Here is a 17,379-nt window from a genome sequence, read left to right on the forward strand (position 1 = left end):
TAATCCATGCAAAAAATTGTGGTATCAGTCTGGGGTGCATAGAGAAGATAGTAGAAAATGGAACATTTAATCAAATTTAGAGAAAATTTATAGTTTTATTTTAATAAGCACTTATTTACCTTTTGTGAGCCAGATATTTTAGTCATTAATAGGTATATTAAAAAACAGAAGATAGGGGACTTCTCTGGCGGTCCAGTGGTTAAGACTCTGCGTTTCCAGTGCAATGGGCACGGGTTCAATCCCTGGCTGGGGAACTAAGATCCCACATGTCATGCGGCATGGGCAAAAAAAAAAAAGAACCCAGCAGATAAAGTTATGGTTTGGTTGGGTAGACAGAGACATAGAAATGTATATTGTATATATTGAGAACAGCAGTGCAGAGAAATAGGCCTATAAAAAGTTTTGTAGGTAAACTAAAATAAAGAAGAAATAAATTGTAAGAAAAGGATGAAGAAAATTACATAAACCATATCTTTTGATTTGAAAAAGCAACTTAGTTGAGAGTTTTAAGGTTGATTTTTAACTTGGCAGCTTTGGAGTTTACTGTGGAAAGGAATAAAGAATATACTTTCCAGATTCAGAAATAAAGATGGGAGGAAGAAAACGATATGGTCTGAATATTGAAATATAATGTGTGCTTTCTGAACTGTTCAATTTAGCTAGTCATTGTGCCTTTAATATACCAGAGGTAATAAAGCATTGTTCATGTTTTTTTTTTTTCATATAAATGTTACAGATTTTGGAGCTGAGGAATGCCCTTGGAAGCTTTATCTTTCCTTTATTGCAAGGAATAAAGGCAAGATCTTTGAGTGGGGAAGACTACAGCAAATGGGTTCTGTGCTATTTTACTGTTTAACAGAGGCAAAAGAGTCCCCATTTGAAACTCCACTTTCTTCCTTCTACATCTGGTTTGGTGAGGGGGGTGAGAATGACTTTATACAGTTAGGGAGTCAGTCCTAACTTTCATTATTAGACCTTATTATAACTTTGAAAAGGTTTTTGGAGAACTATTTTCTTCTTTGGGATAGTATCGATTTTTAAATAAATAAATAATTAATTAATTAATTTTGGCTGCGCTGGGTCTTTGTGTGGCGTGCAGGCTCTAGAGCATGCGGGCTTAGTAGTTGTGGCGCGCGGGCTCTCTAGTGGCGGTATGTGGGATCTTAGTTCCTTGACCAGGGATCAAACCCATGTTCTCTGCATTGGGAGAGCGGAGTCTTAACCACTGGACCACCAGGGAAGTCCCAGGGATAGTATTGATTTAAAGTGTGATTCTCAAAGTGTGGTCTGGGAGTCCCTGATGCCCTTTCAGTGGGTCTGTAAGATCAAAACTGTTTTCATAATAATACTAACAAGTTATTTGCCTTTTTCACTGTGTTGACATTTGGGCTGATAATTCAGAAGCAGTGATGGGTCATACTGCTGCATCTTAATTGAATCAGGACAGTGGCACCAAACTGCTACTATTTGTTGAATTCTTCACTGACACACACGTGCAGTTTAAAAAAAAAAAAAAAAAGCAAAAGCAATAAAAATTAATTTCATTTGCTCTAGATCCACATTTTTAAACTATTCTGTTTGATGAAATAGGATGTGTGCATAAAGCACTTCTGCATACTGAAGTACTCTGGTTACTTTAAGGTGAAACACTTGTACAGTTTGAGTTGAAAGCAAAACTAGCTGCTTTTTTTATGGAACATTTTTCTTGAAAGATTACTGACAAACTATAGTTATTTAGACTTAAGCATTTGGCAAACATTTTCTTGAATGTGAACAAAGCCTGTTAACTGCTTTAAGGCAAACAACTGACATTATTTGTTGCCAGTGATTTAAGAAAAGAAAAAAAGGCCTTCAGGCAGAACTTAGAATTTTAGAAAGTTTATGTGCATGATTGTGAGCTTGATAGCTTCCCAGTACTTAAAGGCTTTCTGATGAGGTTAGCAGTGACATTAACAGTTGGTGATTTTTTTTTTTTTAATATCGTATGATGAAATGGTCAGTATTTGGAATATTTGCATGACTCAGTGAACAAGTATTTTCAAATGACCAAAGCACAATATTACAAAATTGTGCATGGGTGAAAGATCTATTCGGATCTATATGTAAGTATCTATGTATGCAATATAGATTATATATCTATTGCTGTTTAACAGATCGCTTCAAAATTTAGCTTCCTGAAGCAACAAACATTTGTTGTATCACCATTTCTGTGGGTCAGGAATCCAGGTGTGGCTTAGTTGAGTGCCTCTGTTTGGGGTCTCTCACAGGGTATAATCAAGGTGTCAGCCAGGGCTACAATCATCTCAGAGCGTGACTAGAGGAAGATCTTAGTTTACTCACGTGGCTGCTGGTTGGCTGGAGACATCAGTTCCTTACTGCAGAGCAAATGAGAGAGCCAGAGAGGGCAGCCCAGGATGGATGGAAGCCACCATCTTTTTGTATAAGTACCATGCGCTAACAGATTGCACCACTAGAGCTCCAGCCACTATCTTTTTCTAACCTAACTGTTGGAAGTGACATCCCATCACCTCTGCCACATTCTGTTTGATCCTGCCCATACTCAAGATGTTCACACACAGGTTATGAATACCGGGAGATAGGGATAATCGGGAGCCATCACAGAGCCTGCCTACCACATAAGACCAATGGATTTTAATGGAGCAGAGTATGAAAAGTTCATTGATAAGATTTCAGATTCCATGTTGCAACCAACCTTTAAGAAATTACCACTGGTTGAGCTTTGGTGTGGTAGCAGGGGAGAATGTTCACAATTATCTTAAAACACTATTAAAATACTCTTCCCTTTTACAACTACATGTCTGTGTGAAGTTGAATTTTAATTTTCTTCGTATACATGAACTAAAGGAATAGCAGCAGATTGAATGCAGAAGCAGATCTAAAAATTCAGGTGTCTTCTCTTATACCAGTTATTAACAGAGATTTGTGAAAATGTGAAACAGTGCCGCTCTGCTCATTAAATTTTTGTTCTCTGTTCCTCCCCTATTCTGACTATGAGGCTCCTTTTTGAATCTCTTTTAGCTCTTTGTAGCTTAGTCTCTTTGACCTCAGTGACCAGCACTCCTATTACGTGGGCAGTGGAGTGAGAGTACAGAGGACTGATGTTTACTTATAGCATATGGTTTGGAAGAGTGAGGAAACCACATATTGAAGAGGCAGGCAGGAGTAATAATGATCCTAGAGCTAGAGGTGTTGTGGCTTGAGGAGAGATTCTTGGTTAGACTTAGGATATATAAGGGGGAAACAAATGGGAGCAGGTCACGAGCCCAAGAAATAAAAGAGAGTGATTGGAAAGCTAGCAGTAAGAGGAGCTAGTATGAATCTCCAGGAGATCAAGTGTATAATAGAGAAGGGCTAAATTGGGGGGGTGGGGTGGGGGCGGGGAGTGAGAGAGAGAGAGAGACAGAGTGTGTGTGTGTGTGTGTGTGTGTGTGTGAAGAATGTAGATATTGACTGGCCTGCCTTTGGCAGTTTAAAAGTAGAAGACCAAGACGAGTGATGTTTACAGTACAGAGCATCTATAGCAGCCCAGAAGAAAGTTTTCTGTTATATGTAGACCATTTCAGGCTTATTTTTCTTGACTTGTTCTGCAATAGTGCTGGCCTTTTTTTTCTTTTCTTTACATGTTGAACTGTTAGGAATTGTTCCAAAAAAGTTAATAAATATTTGCTTTCAAGTATTTACTTAAAAAAAAAATAAAATAAAATAAAATAAAATAAAAGTAGAAGAAAAGTACCTTTTATGTACTATGTACTACCTCCCCAATAATAATATGCTTTCTTAGGCAGCTGTTTTATGTCTTATCCTGAGATAACCTTACTTTCTTAATTGTTATGGTTAAATAATATCTGATAATGAGTTTTAAGAAAGCATTATTTGAGCAGTTAATATTATTGCTGCTACATATATACAATGGAATATTACTCAGCCATAAAAAGAAACAAAATTGAGTTATTTGTAGTGAGGTGGATGGAGTTAGAGTCTGTCATACAGAGTGAAGTAAGTCAGAAAGAGAAAAACAAATACAGTATGCTAACACATATATATGGAATCTAAGAAAAAAAAAAAAAGGTCATGAAGAACCTAGTGGTGAGACGGGAATAAAGACACAGACCTTCTAGAGAATGGACTTGAGGATATGGGGAGGGGGAAGGGTAAGCTGTGACAAAGTGAGAGAGTGGCATGGACATATATACACTACCAAACGTAAAATAGGTAGCTAGTGGGAAGCAACCGCATAGCACAGGGAGATCAGTTCGGTGCTTTGTGACCACCTAGAGGGGTGGGATAGGGAGGGTGGGAGGGAGGGAGATGCAAGAGGGAAGACATATGGGAACATATGTATATGTATAACTGATTCACTTTGTTCTAAAGCAGAAACTAACACACCATTGTAACGCAATTATACTCCAATAAAGATGTTAAAAAAAATATTATTGCTGCTGGAAACATGTACATTTAAGATACATGACTCTTGACTCTTGATTAAAAATAGTTCCAAGATTGAAAAGAATAACATTTCTTGCTTCTTGTTTATAAAGGGAGGGAGGAAAAATAATGCAATATTTAAATTTTAAAAGTTTAAATAATAAAATTTAAAATTAATAATTTATATAATTTATTTAAATAAAACAATTTATATGTAAAATTCAATTTAAATTTTGAAATTCAGTACAAAGCTAAAATATGGAAGTCTCTGATTTTTACCAAATTTCCTTTTCCTAGAGATAATATTGATTCTTTAATATAAATACTGATACACATATGTGCATAAATGATATACTGACCTGATAATGCTTTAAGCAAATGTGGGATTTTTTTAACATATGGTTCTGCATTCTTTTGTTATTTTTTTGTTTTGTTTTTTACTCAGTAATTCTTAGCTTAAAAGAATTACCCTATTTAATGGCAAACACAGGCTGCTGGGAAAGATGCTTTGACATGGGATGGGGGACTTTTATAGTTTCTGTCTAATCTTACTATGCAATCATCATCTGTTAATGTGTAGCATTGTTCTGGTTACATGCTGACAGTGCTCCTGGGGCTTGCCATAAACCAGCTGAATAACTGTTACCCATATTGAAAGAATCATTAAATGTCCTTATTTACTGTAATGTATATAAATGACATAACTTTTTTTTTTTATTGGAGTATAGTTGGTTTACAGTGTTGTGTTAGTTTCAGGTGTACAGCAAAGTAATGCGGTAATACATATACCTATTCTTTTTCAGATTCTTTTCCCATTTAAGACCTGGTAAAATTTTTATGTTTAAGAACATAGAGGAAGATAACGTCTTGATGATTGCTTTTTCAGCTTTATCTGTACAGTACTTAAGGACTGGGTAATAGGCGCTATACAAAGGTATCAAAGGACGTTGGTTCTGTTCATTTTTCTGTAACTGTAGGAAAAATTTTTCCTCCAAAATTAGTTTTTTGGTGTTTATAATTCTGCATGTGTATCCACTTACTAAGAGGTAGTTCTTAAATATTATGGTTTAGAACTTACTCAAGTATTAATACTAAAGGGTAGGCAGATCATTTAGGCTAACCTGAATTATGTATTTGCAGCATGTGTGTAGCTTCATTGCCATGGGAAGTCATCCTCAAAATCTTTCTTCCTATCTTTTTACACAAGTTTGGCCAAGTTTTTTAACTGGGCCTTAATTTTCTTTTTTGTAAAATATGATTGGGCTGAAGATGGTTAATTATATATGAATGCCTTGAAGGTTTTTGAAGTATTTTATATTTTGAAGGAGGGCACCATTATGAATCTGAGTGTCTTAAAATAAGAAATTGCTATAGATAAGGACATTTTTAGAATTGTTACAAAATTAATGTTTAACTTTTTGTATCAATTCCATTTTTTCCTCCTATAGCTCCTAAAAGACGACGGCCTGCACGTTCAATATTTGATGGTTTCCGGGATTTCCAAACTGAAACTAGTAAGCATCTATGAACCAGTTTATCATCTCTTTTTCCCGCCCTCTCCCTCTCTCATTGTCTTTCTCCCCTGTCTCCTCTCCCACAGATTAAAACCGCAAGGTGGAAAAGCACCCACACACTCCCCTTCAGGTCAAGGTCCTAGTTTGTTTTATATAATTTTTTTTCTTAAGAAGATGATTAATATTAGGCCTAATAACTTTGAGGATTCATCTTATTTAAAAACTGAATTATGAATTCAGTCTGTGATTGTTATTAACTCCCCCTTGAGCTGAATTGTTCCAGATTCCAACCTACTTGGTTATAGAAGAATAAGAGAGGTGGATATAATGTGAGAAATATGGTAACTTACAAACTTAATCTGTTTCTGAATGAGCACTTAAATGCTGACTATAATAAAATAAAAAACTGATTTTCCTCAGGATCCTGATATATGTCAGTTAAAGGAATGACCACAATGAAAATGGTTATTGTAGGGATTGGAAAATAGAAGAAGAAAAGGCCATACTACCCAAAGCAGCCGCTATTAACATTTTGGCAACAGTTGTTTGGAATAGGTTTATATCTTTCTGTTGAATAAGAATGAGAGTCTTGGCCTTCTCCTTTTAGTGGACTTAATACTGATTTAGCAATGGGATCCTAGAGAAAAGACAGCTATGTTTAGAGAATATATGAGAAACTCTTGAACCATATTTGATTTTGTAATAATTTATAATGAGCTCATTGAAGCACAGATAGGTCTTGTAACTCGAGAGTTGACATGGAATCCAGACTGACTCAGGTCATCCAGGGAATCCTGTGCCCTTCCAGGAGAAGATGACAGCAGTAGTCATTCTCTCTCACTGCCATAATCTTTCAAGATTGGGACTGTAGCTAGAAACAACTAGAATGTAGCTAGATAAATTAGGATGAGTTTCAGAAATAGATAAATGAAGATGAAAGTTTTCTCCTGTGCTAAAGTTAGTTTTGAGTATGTGAAGGAAATATTTTGAATAAGCGACTCTTACATAATTTCCACTTTTATCCTTACCTTTGGATAGAGAGCACCAAGTCTTAAGACTCCCTCCCCACCTGACTTTGTATTTTTTTTCAGAGTCAGCCTTAGATCTTTGCATTTGCATTTGAGGTCAAGCACATTGTTCGTTAGTTCTTGCAACTGATACATTTTTTTTTAATTGCAAGATTCATGACTTTTATTTTATGGCTAATTGAAACTTTCTCATCCTCCTGTGTTGCAGTTCGGCAAGAACAGGAATTAAGAAATGGAGGAGCAATAGACAAGAAACTAACTACCCTTGCAGATCTGTTCCGGCCACCCATTGATTTGATGCATAAAGGCAGCTTTGAAACAGTAAGTTGTTGGAGATTCTAAGCCTGAGCTATGAATCTTTTTGCATTTTTAGTGGCGTTTTTCTTTCTAAGAGCAAAAAAAAGTTTTCAGCATGTAGAGAATTGGCATCTTAGTAAGTATGAGATACCTAGAAGGTTACATTGATTTATATTTCTTAAAAGTTTATATATTCTTAATTACTACTGAGAATATTGTGTGTGTGTCTGTTTTGACCATTTGTGAGTTGTTTGTAGGTATCTTTTACCCATATTTTTTATGAGGATCCTAGTGTGTTTTAAAAGAATGTCTCTGTGGTTGCGGAGTATGTTCTCCCTTAGTTCTTGTTTTAATTTAGCTGAAGCCAAAGGAAAACTTTCCGGAGCAGGTTTATATGATTGTCTGCTAAATTATACGCTTACTGAGGGCAGGGGAACCATGTTTCTTTTTATTTTGGTGATCCTTGGGACCCAGTCTCTAGCATTTAATAGGAACATGGTATTTGGTAAATGAATGCGTTTAGTTAGGATTTTAAACATTCTTCTGTTGAGGTGTTCAAACAACTTGCTTTTGTGTGTTGACTATCATGTTAACGCTCTTTTGAATCAGAAGAGCATTTCTGTAGATGTAAATCACTGACATTTCAGGTAAGTCTTTTCTGTTAGGATAAAGTAGGCCAAACAATAACTGTAAAAATGACGTTAGTAGCTACATATTTAGAAGTGAATTTTGATTGTTTTTAAAAAAAAATTTTGTCCTTAGAGATACTCTTAAAGTAGCCTAAATGAAATATTTAGGTTAAGAAATTTAACTGTAAGCTTTTTCTTTCTGAATTCTTTAATTTTCTGAATTGTAAAACCTGAAAGTGTTTGGCCGCGTGTAACAAAATCCAGATGATGGAGATTTGATTAAATGTGTTTCTTTTTGTTGTGTAAATAAAGTTCAGGGAGTCTGGTGTTCATTTATCAGGTCAAAGATGTCAGGTTAGATGTCTCCTCAGTTTTCTTCATCTTTCGTTCATGATCTTTAACATGGTAACTGCCTATCCTTTCTACTGTTATGGTGATAATATAACCATTGACAGAATAGCACAATATGTAAGACAAAAAGGATCTGAGTTTGTTTTGATGTGCTTTCTATTTTCATTAGCTTTTGTGTTGCTCTGGGGCTTAACTAAATAACTCTGAGCTTGTTTTAATTTGGTCACTTTGGGCTCATAAAAAGCAGTTACTCTGCGGCTTGTTATTAAGGGAAAATGTGAATCTTTTTTGATACTGTCATCTGAAGTTTGATTCATTTTGTTAAGTTGTGTCACCTTTTTTCTTTGAATTTTGTGACCTATGTTGTTTTCAACAATCTTCATTTTTTTCACTGATAATACTCAACTTTATCATTTACAAGCCTTTAAATGATATAAACATTCCCAGAAAAAGTAGGCATTTCATTATGACTAATGATATACCCATTAGTTTTATAGAAATTAGGGAAGTAATATGCAAAATTAAGTCATTGAAACTTAGAGAGGTGAATATTAAAAATTAAAGGAATAGTTTGGCTGCTCAGGCAGGACCCACAGGTTTGAATTAGATGTAGATCTGAGCCACAGTTTTATAGGTGTAGAAACTAGACTTCCTTCTTTCTTTCTTTTTTTTTTTTTAATTAAATTAAATTTATTTTATTTTTGGCTGCGTTGGGTCTTCGTTGCTGCACACAGGGGCTAATCTTTGTTACAGTGCAGTGGCTTCTCTTGTTGTGGAGCACGGCTGTAGGTGCACGGTCTTCAGTAGTTGTGGCACATGGGCTCAGTAGTTGTGGCTCGCAGGCTCTAGAGCGCAGGCTCAGTAGTTGTGGAGCATGGGCATAGTTGCTCCGCGGCATGTGGGATCTTCCCAGACCAGGGCTCGAACCCATGTCCCCTGCATTGGCAGGTGGATTCTTAACCGCTGTGCCACCAGGGAAGCTCATAGACTTTCTTATTTCTTAATGTAACTAGAGGTAGACCATGTTCAGGGGTTCTGGCTCATGCTAACCAGATGAGAGATTGATTAGTTCACTTGTTCATTCAGTAAATATTTAGCGAGGCCTCCTGTTACAAGGCCTTGTTCTAGGGGGTGGGATTATGTGTATTGGGATAAAGATTTAACTATGTGTGAGAGAGACCAGGAATAAAACAAACATTAACTTAAACAAGATAGAAGTCCATGCTGTTAGGATGGTTCTGCTCTATGAAGTTATTACGAATGCAGTTTTTTCTGTCCTATTGTGTGAGGTCTTGCTTGCCCTTGTCTACATGATTCAAGGTGGCTTACTACCATGTTTGCTTTCCAGTTAGCATGAAGGAAGGGAGTGACCGAGAAGGGTACACCTTTTCCCTTTAAAGGCACAACCTAGAGGTCATACACATCACTTCTCACATTCCATTGACCAGAACTGTAACAGGGAAGAGCCAAATCTGACTACATGTTGAATCTGTTTCTTTTACTTTAACCATTGCTTTCTGCTGCTTTTGTTCACTAAAAGGATACTGTCTATATATAATGGCCTGCCTCAGGGAACCCTGCCCCTCTGTCTGAAAGTTAAACCAAAGTGCCTTTGTTCAGGGAAGCATCCTAACCCTGTCCACCTGTGGATGGCTGCAAGAAAGAAGAAATTAACACATCCCCTCCCCAAGGCTGGCTATTCCAGGGGATATTTGCAAAACTTAACGGTCTTTTTACTTTACTTCCTCATCTCCTCCCCCTTTCTGTTCTATAAAAGAAAGTGGCATCCAAACCACGATAAGGTGGTTCTTTTGAGACAGTAGTCTGCTGTCCTCATGGTCCACCAGCTTTCCGAATAAAGTCCCTTGCCTCAACACCTCATCTCTGGATTTATTGGCCTGTCGTGCAGCGAGCAGAGCGAGCCTGGACTTGGTAACAGAACTTAGCAATGTGGCCACACCTAGTTGCAGAGGACACTAGGAAGTCAAGATGCTTAGCTGAAAATTGGAGATTCTTTTTTTTTTTTTTAATTTTTGAATTTTATTTTATTTATTTTTTTATACAGCAGGTTCTTATTAGTCATCAATTTTATACACATCAGTGTATACATGTCAATCCCAATCGCCCAACTCATCACACCACCACCACCACCCCCCCGCCGCTTTCCCTGCTTTGTGTCCATATGTTTGTTCTCTACATCTGTGTCTCATTTTCTGCCCTGCAAACCAGTTCATCTGTACCATTTTTCTAGATTCCACATACATGTGTTAATATACGATATTTGTTTTTCTCTTTCTGACTTACTTCACTCTGTATGACAGTCTCTAGATCCATCCACATCTCAACAAATGACCCAATTTTGTTCCTTTTTATGGCTGAGTAATATTCCATTGTACATATGTACCACATCTTCTTTATCCATTCGTCTGTTGATGGGCATTTAGGTTGCTTCCATGACCTGGCTATTGTAAATAGTGCTGCAATGAACATTGGGGTGCATGTGTCTTTTTGTTTTTTTTTGTTGTTTGTTTGTTTGTTTTTATTTCTGAGATATACATTTTAAAGTAATAACTAGAATTATGACTTATAACATTATACCAGAACATACAAGATTTTTAGAAATTTCATGTAATGTCTGAAACATTTATATTAACATATTTCCATACAAATAACCCAAAGAAAGTTTCGTGTTAGTTGCTTTTTGATTGTTTGTTTGGTTTTTTATACGACAGGTTCTTATTAGGCATCAGTTTTATACACATCAGTGTATACATGTCAATCCGAATCGCCCAATTCAGCACACCACCATCCCCACCCTACCGCGGTTTTCCCTCCTTGGTGTCCATACGTTTGTTCTCTACATCTGTGTCTCAACTTCTGCCCTGCAAACCAGTTCGTCTGTACCATTTTTCTAGGTTCAACATACATGCATTAATATGCGTTATTTGTTTTTCTCTTTCTGACTTACTTCACTCTGTATGACAGTCTCTAGGTCCATCCACGTCTCAACAAATGACTCAATTTCGTTCCTTTTTATGGCTGAGTAATATTCCATTGTATATATGTACCACCTCTTCTTTATCCATTCGTCTGTCGATGGGCATTTAGGTTGCTTCCATGACCTGGCTATTGTAAATAGTGCTGCAGTGAACATTGGGGTGCATGTGTCTTTTTGAATTGTGGTTTTCTCTGGGTATATGCCCAGTAGTGGGATTGCTGGATCATATGGTAATTCTATTTTTAGTTTTTTAAGGAACCTCCATACTGTTCTCCATAGTGGCTGTATCAATTTACATTCCCACCAACAGTGCAAGAGGGTTCCCTTTTCTCCACAACCTCTCCAGCATTTGTTGTTTGTAGATTTTCCAATGATGCCCGTTCTAACTGGTGTGAGGTGATACCTCATTGTAGTTTTGATTTACATTTCTCTAAATTTGCATTTCTCAACAATTAGTGATGTTGAGCAGCTTTTCATGTGCTTCTTGGCCATCTGTCCGTCTTCTTTGGAGAAATATCTATTTAGGTCTTCTGCCCACTTTTGGATTGGGTTGTTTGTTTTTTTAATATTGAGCTGCATGAGCTGTTTATATATTTTGGAGATTAATCCTTTGTCCGTTGATTCGTTTGCAAATATTTTCTCCCATTCGGAGGGTTGTCTTTTTGTCTTGTTTATGGTTTCCTTTGCTGTGCAAAAGCTTTGAAGTTTCATTAGGTCCCATTTGTTTATTTTTGCTTTTATTTCCATTACTCTAGGAGGTGGATCAAAAAAGATCTTGCTGTGATTTATGTCAAAGAGTGTTCTTCCTATGTTTTCCTCTAAGAGTTTTTAGCGTCCGGTCTTACATTTAGGTCTCTAATCCATTTTGAGTTTATTTTTGTGTATGGTGTTAGGGAGTGTTCTAATTTCATTCTTTTACAAGTAGCTGTCCAGTTTTCCCAGCACCACTTATTTTTTTTTTTTATGAATAAAGGAGCATTCTTTTTTTTTTAAATTTTTATTTATTTATTTATTTATTTATGGCTGTGTTGGGTCTTCGTTTCTGTGCGAGAGCTTTCTCTAGTTGTGGCAAGTGGGGGCCGCTCTTCATTGCGGTGCGCCAGCCTCTCACTGTTGCGGCCTCTCGTGTTGCGGAGCACAGGCTCCAGATGCACAGGCTCAGTAATTGTGGCTCACGGGCCTAGCTGCTCTGCGGCATGTGGGATCTTCCCAGACCAGGGCTCGAACCCGTGTCCCCTGCATTGGCAGGCAGATTCTCAAACGCTGCGCCACTAGGGAAGCCCCCAGCACCACTTATTGAAGAGACTCTTTTCTCCATTGTATATCCTTGTCTCCTTTGTCATAGATTAGTTGACCATAGGTGCGTGGGTTTATCTCTGGGCTTTCTATCTTGTTCCATTGATCTATATTTCTGTTTTTGTGCCAGTACCGTATTGTCTTGATTACTGTAGCTTTATAGTAAAGTCTGAAGTCAGGGAGTCTGATTCCTCTAGCTCTGTTTTCTTCCCTCAAGACTGCTTTGGCTATTTGGGGTCTTTTGTGTCTCCATACAAATTTTAAGATTTTTTGTTCTAGTTCCATAAAAAATGCCATTGGTAATTTGATAGGGATTGCATTGAATCTGTAGATTGCTTTGGGTAGTATAGTCATTTGCACAATATTGATTGTTCCAATGCAAGAACATGGTATATCTCTCCATCTGTTGGTATCATCTTTAATTTCTTTCATCAGTGTCTGATAGTTTTCTGCATACAGGTCTTTTGTCTCCCTAGGTAGGTTTATTCCTAGGTATTTTATTCTTTTTGTTGCAATGGTAAATGGGAGTGTTTCCTTAATTTCTCTTTCAGATTTTTCATCATTAGTGTATAGGAATGCAAGAGATTTTTGTGCATTAATTTTGTATCCTGCAACTTTACCAAATTCATTGATTAGCTCTAGTAGTTTTCTGGTGGCATCTTTAGGATTCTCTATGTATAGTATCATGTCATCTGCAAACAGTGACAGTTTTACTTCTTCTTTTCCAATTTGTATTCCTTTTATTTCTTTTTCTTTGGAGATTCTATTAAGGAGAAGGGAAAAATGGGTATTTGTTACCTACAAGCAGTTTCTGCCACAGGGAGGTTGTGGTAAACAACTTATACAAAGTCCTTTGCCATCAAAAAATTTATAATCTAGAGGGAGAAACAGGCTACCAGCAAATAAAAAACAATACCTATATAACATTTAGTGTATATATATGTATATATTTTTTTATGTATGTGTTTGACACACAGAGAAATTTCAGGTTACAGTAGTTGCTGGGAGAAAGAATAAAATAGAATAAGGGACAAAGAGAGGACTGTTCTGTTTGGGGACATTAAGGTGCATGTGTTCTTACAGGCAAATGAAAAGCAAGGTTGATTTCATAGGTTTCACATACATTTATAATTGTGATGAGAGAGGACTGATTCAGATAGGAAGATGGGGATATATTTCTGAAAGAATGAGATTTGAGTAGAAACCTGAAAGAAGTGAGGGAATGTAAACCATAGAAGGGTCTTCGGGAAGAGCAGAAAAACAGTTAAGTGTAAAGGCACTGGTGTTGGAAAGAGCTTGGGCATATTTCTGGTACAGCCAAGGAAACCAGTGTAGCTGGAGCTGAGTGAGCAAGGGATTTAGGATGAATAACCTGACCCGGGCAAGGGAACATTTCTTAGGTTTTCTTATTTCCCATTAGCATGTAAGTTCCATGAACACAGGAATTTTGTTTTATTTATTGTTGTATATTCACAGTGCATAGAGGGGTGTCTGGCACACAGTTGCCCCTCATTAAATCTTTGTTAAATGATTGAGTGGCATAATCTAGAGTATATTGTACAGAACGAATCAGAACAATTTCCATAATATTCCTTATTTTCATAAGAAATACATGTTTATTTGTTAAAATTGCCATTCAGGGCTTCCCTGGTGGTGCAGTGGTTAAGAATCCGCCTGCCAGTGCAGGGGATGCAGGTTCAAGCCCTGGTCCGGGAAGATCCCACATGCCACGGAACAACTAAGCCCATGCTCCACAACTACTGAGCCTGCGCTATAGAGCCTGCAAGCCACAACTACTGAAGCCTGTGTGCCTAGAGCTTGTGCTCCGCAACAAGAGAAGCCACCTTAATGAGGAGGCTGCTCACCACAACGAAGAGTAGCCCCCGCTCACCGCAACTAGAGAAAGCCCACGTGCAGCAACAAAGAGGCAATGCAGCCAAAAATAAATAAATAAAATAAATTTATAAAAAATAAAAATAAAATATAAAAATTGCCATTCAATTGCACATGCACCTAGTCCTACTAAGAGTACTTTGTTAATTTCAAAAGTACTTGCTATAAATGCAAGTAAAAACATTTTAGTTAAAATGTAAAGAACTGATTCAGTAACAAAATACGTAAGATAAAGTTTTTCTAAATAAACTTTATATATAGCTTATATTTTTATTCAAATTAGGCAAAAATTATAGGAAAAAAACAAGGAAAAATAATAGTAGTTTCCATTTACATAAGAAAGTATTGTGCATATTTTAATATATTTCCTTTTTGACTTTATGCATATATATTTATTCAAGCAAATTATTTTTTCCTCTGTATCCTCTTTTCATACTTTCCTGATCTGTTTGGGACTGGGAGAGATGTTAGTCTCTCACTGTTCTCCCATTATCACAGATAGTCCTTGTCACATACCTCTCTATTTGGTATAGCCACACTTGCTCTTGGGTTTCTCTATAATGGCTTTTGAATGTTGATTCAGAACAACCTAATGAATTCCAAGAGGAAAGGTTCATCATTTGTCCCATGGCCCACTCTCACCTCTTGTCCTTGACTCATATAACTAGTATACTTAGTGAGATTATATAAGATTCTCTTATGTTCCCTCCAAACATTGTTGCTTTGCATGAAATTTGTGTCTTTTTTGGAGCCCTTCTTTCTAGAAGTAATTTCTTTTTTTTTTTTTTAATTAATTGAAGTATAGTTGATTTATAATGTTGTGTTAATTTCTGCTGTACAGCAAAGTGATTCAGTTATACATGTATGTACATTCTTTTTCATATTCTTTTCTATTATGGTTTATCACAGGATATTGAATATAGTTCCCTGTGCTATACAGTAGGACCTTATTGTTTATCCATTCTATATATAATAGTTTGCATCTGCTAATCCCAAACTCACAGTCCATCCCTCCCTCACCCCCTCTCCCCCTTGGCAACCACAAGTCTGTTCTCTATGTCTGTGAGTCTGTTTTCTGTTTCCTAGATTAGGTCATTTGTGTCATATTTTAGATTCCACATATAAGTGATATCATATGGTATTTGTCTTTCTCTATTGGACTTATTTCACTTAGTATGATAATCACTAGTTGCATCCATGTTGCTGTAAATGGCATTATTTCGTTCTTTTTTATGGCTGAGTAGTATTCCATTGTATATATGTACCACATCTTCTTTATCCATTCACCTGTTGATGGACATTTAGCTTGTTTCCATGTCTTGGCTATTGTGAATAGTGCTGCTGTGAACATACGGGTGCATATATCTTTTTGAATTATAGTTTTATTGGGATATATGCCCAGGAGTGGGATTGCTGGATCATATGGTAGCTCTATTTTTAGTTTTTTAAGGAACCTACATACTGTCTTCCATAGTGGCTGCACCAGTTTACCTTCCCGCCAACAGTGTAGGAGGGTTCCCTTTTCTCCACACCCTGTCCAGATTTGTAGATTTTTTAATGTGGTCATTTTGACTGGTGTGAGGTGGTACCTCATTGTAGTTTTGATTTATATTAGAAGTACTTGCTTAACAACATCTTCCAGTTTCTTTTGCTTGTATAAGGTTTCTCCCAATGTAAACTTCATGAAGGCAGGGATTTTTGTTTTGGTAACTGCTATAAATCCAGCATCTGTAACTGTACCTGAAACATGGTAGATCCTCAAATATTTGTCAAGAATGAATCTGAATGAATGAAAGTGTGAATGTAAATAAATGAATTTTTAAAAACAATAGCAAATGACTCTCCATTGTTTTTGAATTCTGGACTTTTATTATTTTTCAGTGTTATACTTTTTTTAAAAAATATTTATTTATTTATTTGGCTGCGCCGGGTCTTAGTTGCGGCATGTGGGATCATTGTGGCAGCATGCGGGATCTTTAGTTGCGGCTTGCAGGATCTTTAGTTGCAGCATGTGTGATCTACTTCCCTGACCAGGGATCGAACCTGGGCCCCCTGCGTTGGGAGTGTGGAGTCTTAGCCATGGGACCACCAGGGAAGTTCGTTATACTTTTTTTTGGTCAGTGTTGTAGTTGAGGCAGACTTAATAAATTTACCTTATTATAGGGATTATGTACTCTTCAATCTGTCTCTCTAGAGTGTGTTATTTTTTTTCTTTGTTCTCAAATACTTTTTCTTCAGTTAAAGCAATATAATTACTCATTTATCTCCCATTTATCAAATCTATGTGCTTACTATAGGCAAGGAATTAAGTGGAATACTATTACTTTCTAGAAGCAGAGAGTTATTTTATTAAATTTGTATACTTAAAAATAAGCTTTTGACCAGTTAATTGTAGCTTTCTGGCTCAATATAGGGCTACTTCCTTTTAGAACTTGGGTTTTTCACCTGTGGAATCAGTAATGAATATTATAAAATTATTTTCTCTGGGGGATTTGTACAGAAAAATAGGATAACAATTTTTGTAAGATTGTGTAAACTTTGTTATAAAACAAAAGATATTCTTAGTCTTATATTCTCCAGTACCTCCAAAATGATGTATGTTCTTCAATTATTGTTAACCTGAGTTAATTGATTCTTAAGATTTTCCCATGTCAAACTGATTTGGAAAAAATATTGTTCCAGGACAAAATTATTCAAAACTATGGCTTTCATTTCATTGTTTCTATGCAAAGGTTTGAGGTAGCATTTGTTCATTTGCTTTTCTGCCATTCTTTTCCAGTTCAGCAATATTTCTTAGGTCATTATGGTGATGAGGAAATGTGAGGCAAAAAAGAAAGTGCACACTCATGCACTCATGATTGATATTTGTACTATAAATTGGGGAGTCTTTTGGAGATTATTCTGAAACATTCTTTGATCTGAAATCT

The 17,379-nt window shown here is 36.5% G+C and overlaps 1 protein-coding gene across 1 annotated transcript in view; it reads left to right on the top strand.

Moving 5' to 3' along the window:
* UBXN7 (UBX domain protein 7) overlaps positions 1 to 17,379 on the top strand; it is a 74,537-nt gene that overhangs the window by 23,147 nt on the left and 34,011 nt on the right. Inside the window, exons 4-5 of the mRNA XM_068546516.1 lie at positions 5,895 to 5,960; positions 7,197 to 7,309. Of these exons, the coding sequence (XP_068402617.1) occupies positions 5,895 to 5,960; positions 7,197 to 7,309 (179 nt within the window). The remainder of the gene's footprint in view (positions 1 to 5,894; positions 5,961 to 7,196; positions 7,310 to 17,379) is intronic.

Source organism: Eschrichtius robustus, chromosome 6 (assembly GCF_028021215.1).
Source record: "Eschrichtius robustus isolate mEscRob2 chromosome 6, mEscRob2.pri, whole genome shotgun sequence".
In the NCBI taxonomy this organism is placed as follows: Eukaryota; Metazoa; Chordata; class Mammalia; order Artiodactyla; family Eschrichtiidae; genus Eschrichtius; species Eschrichtius robustus.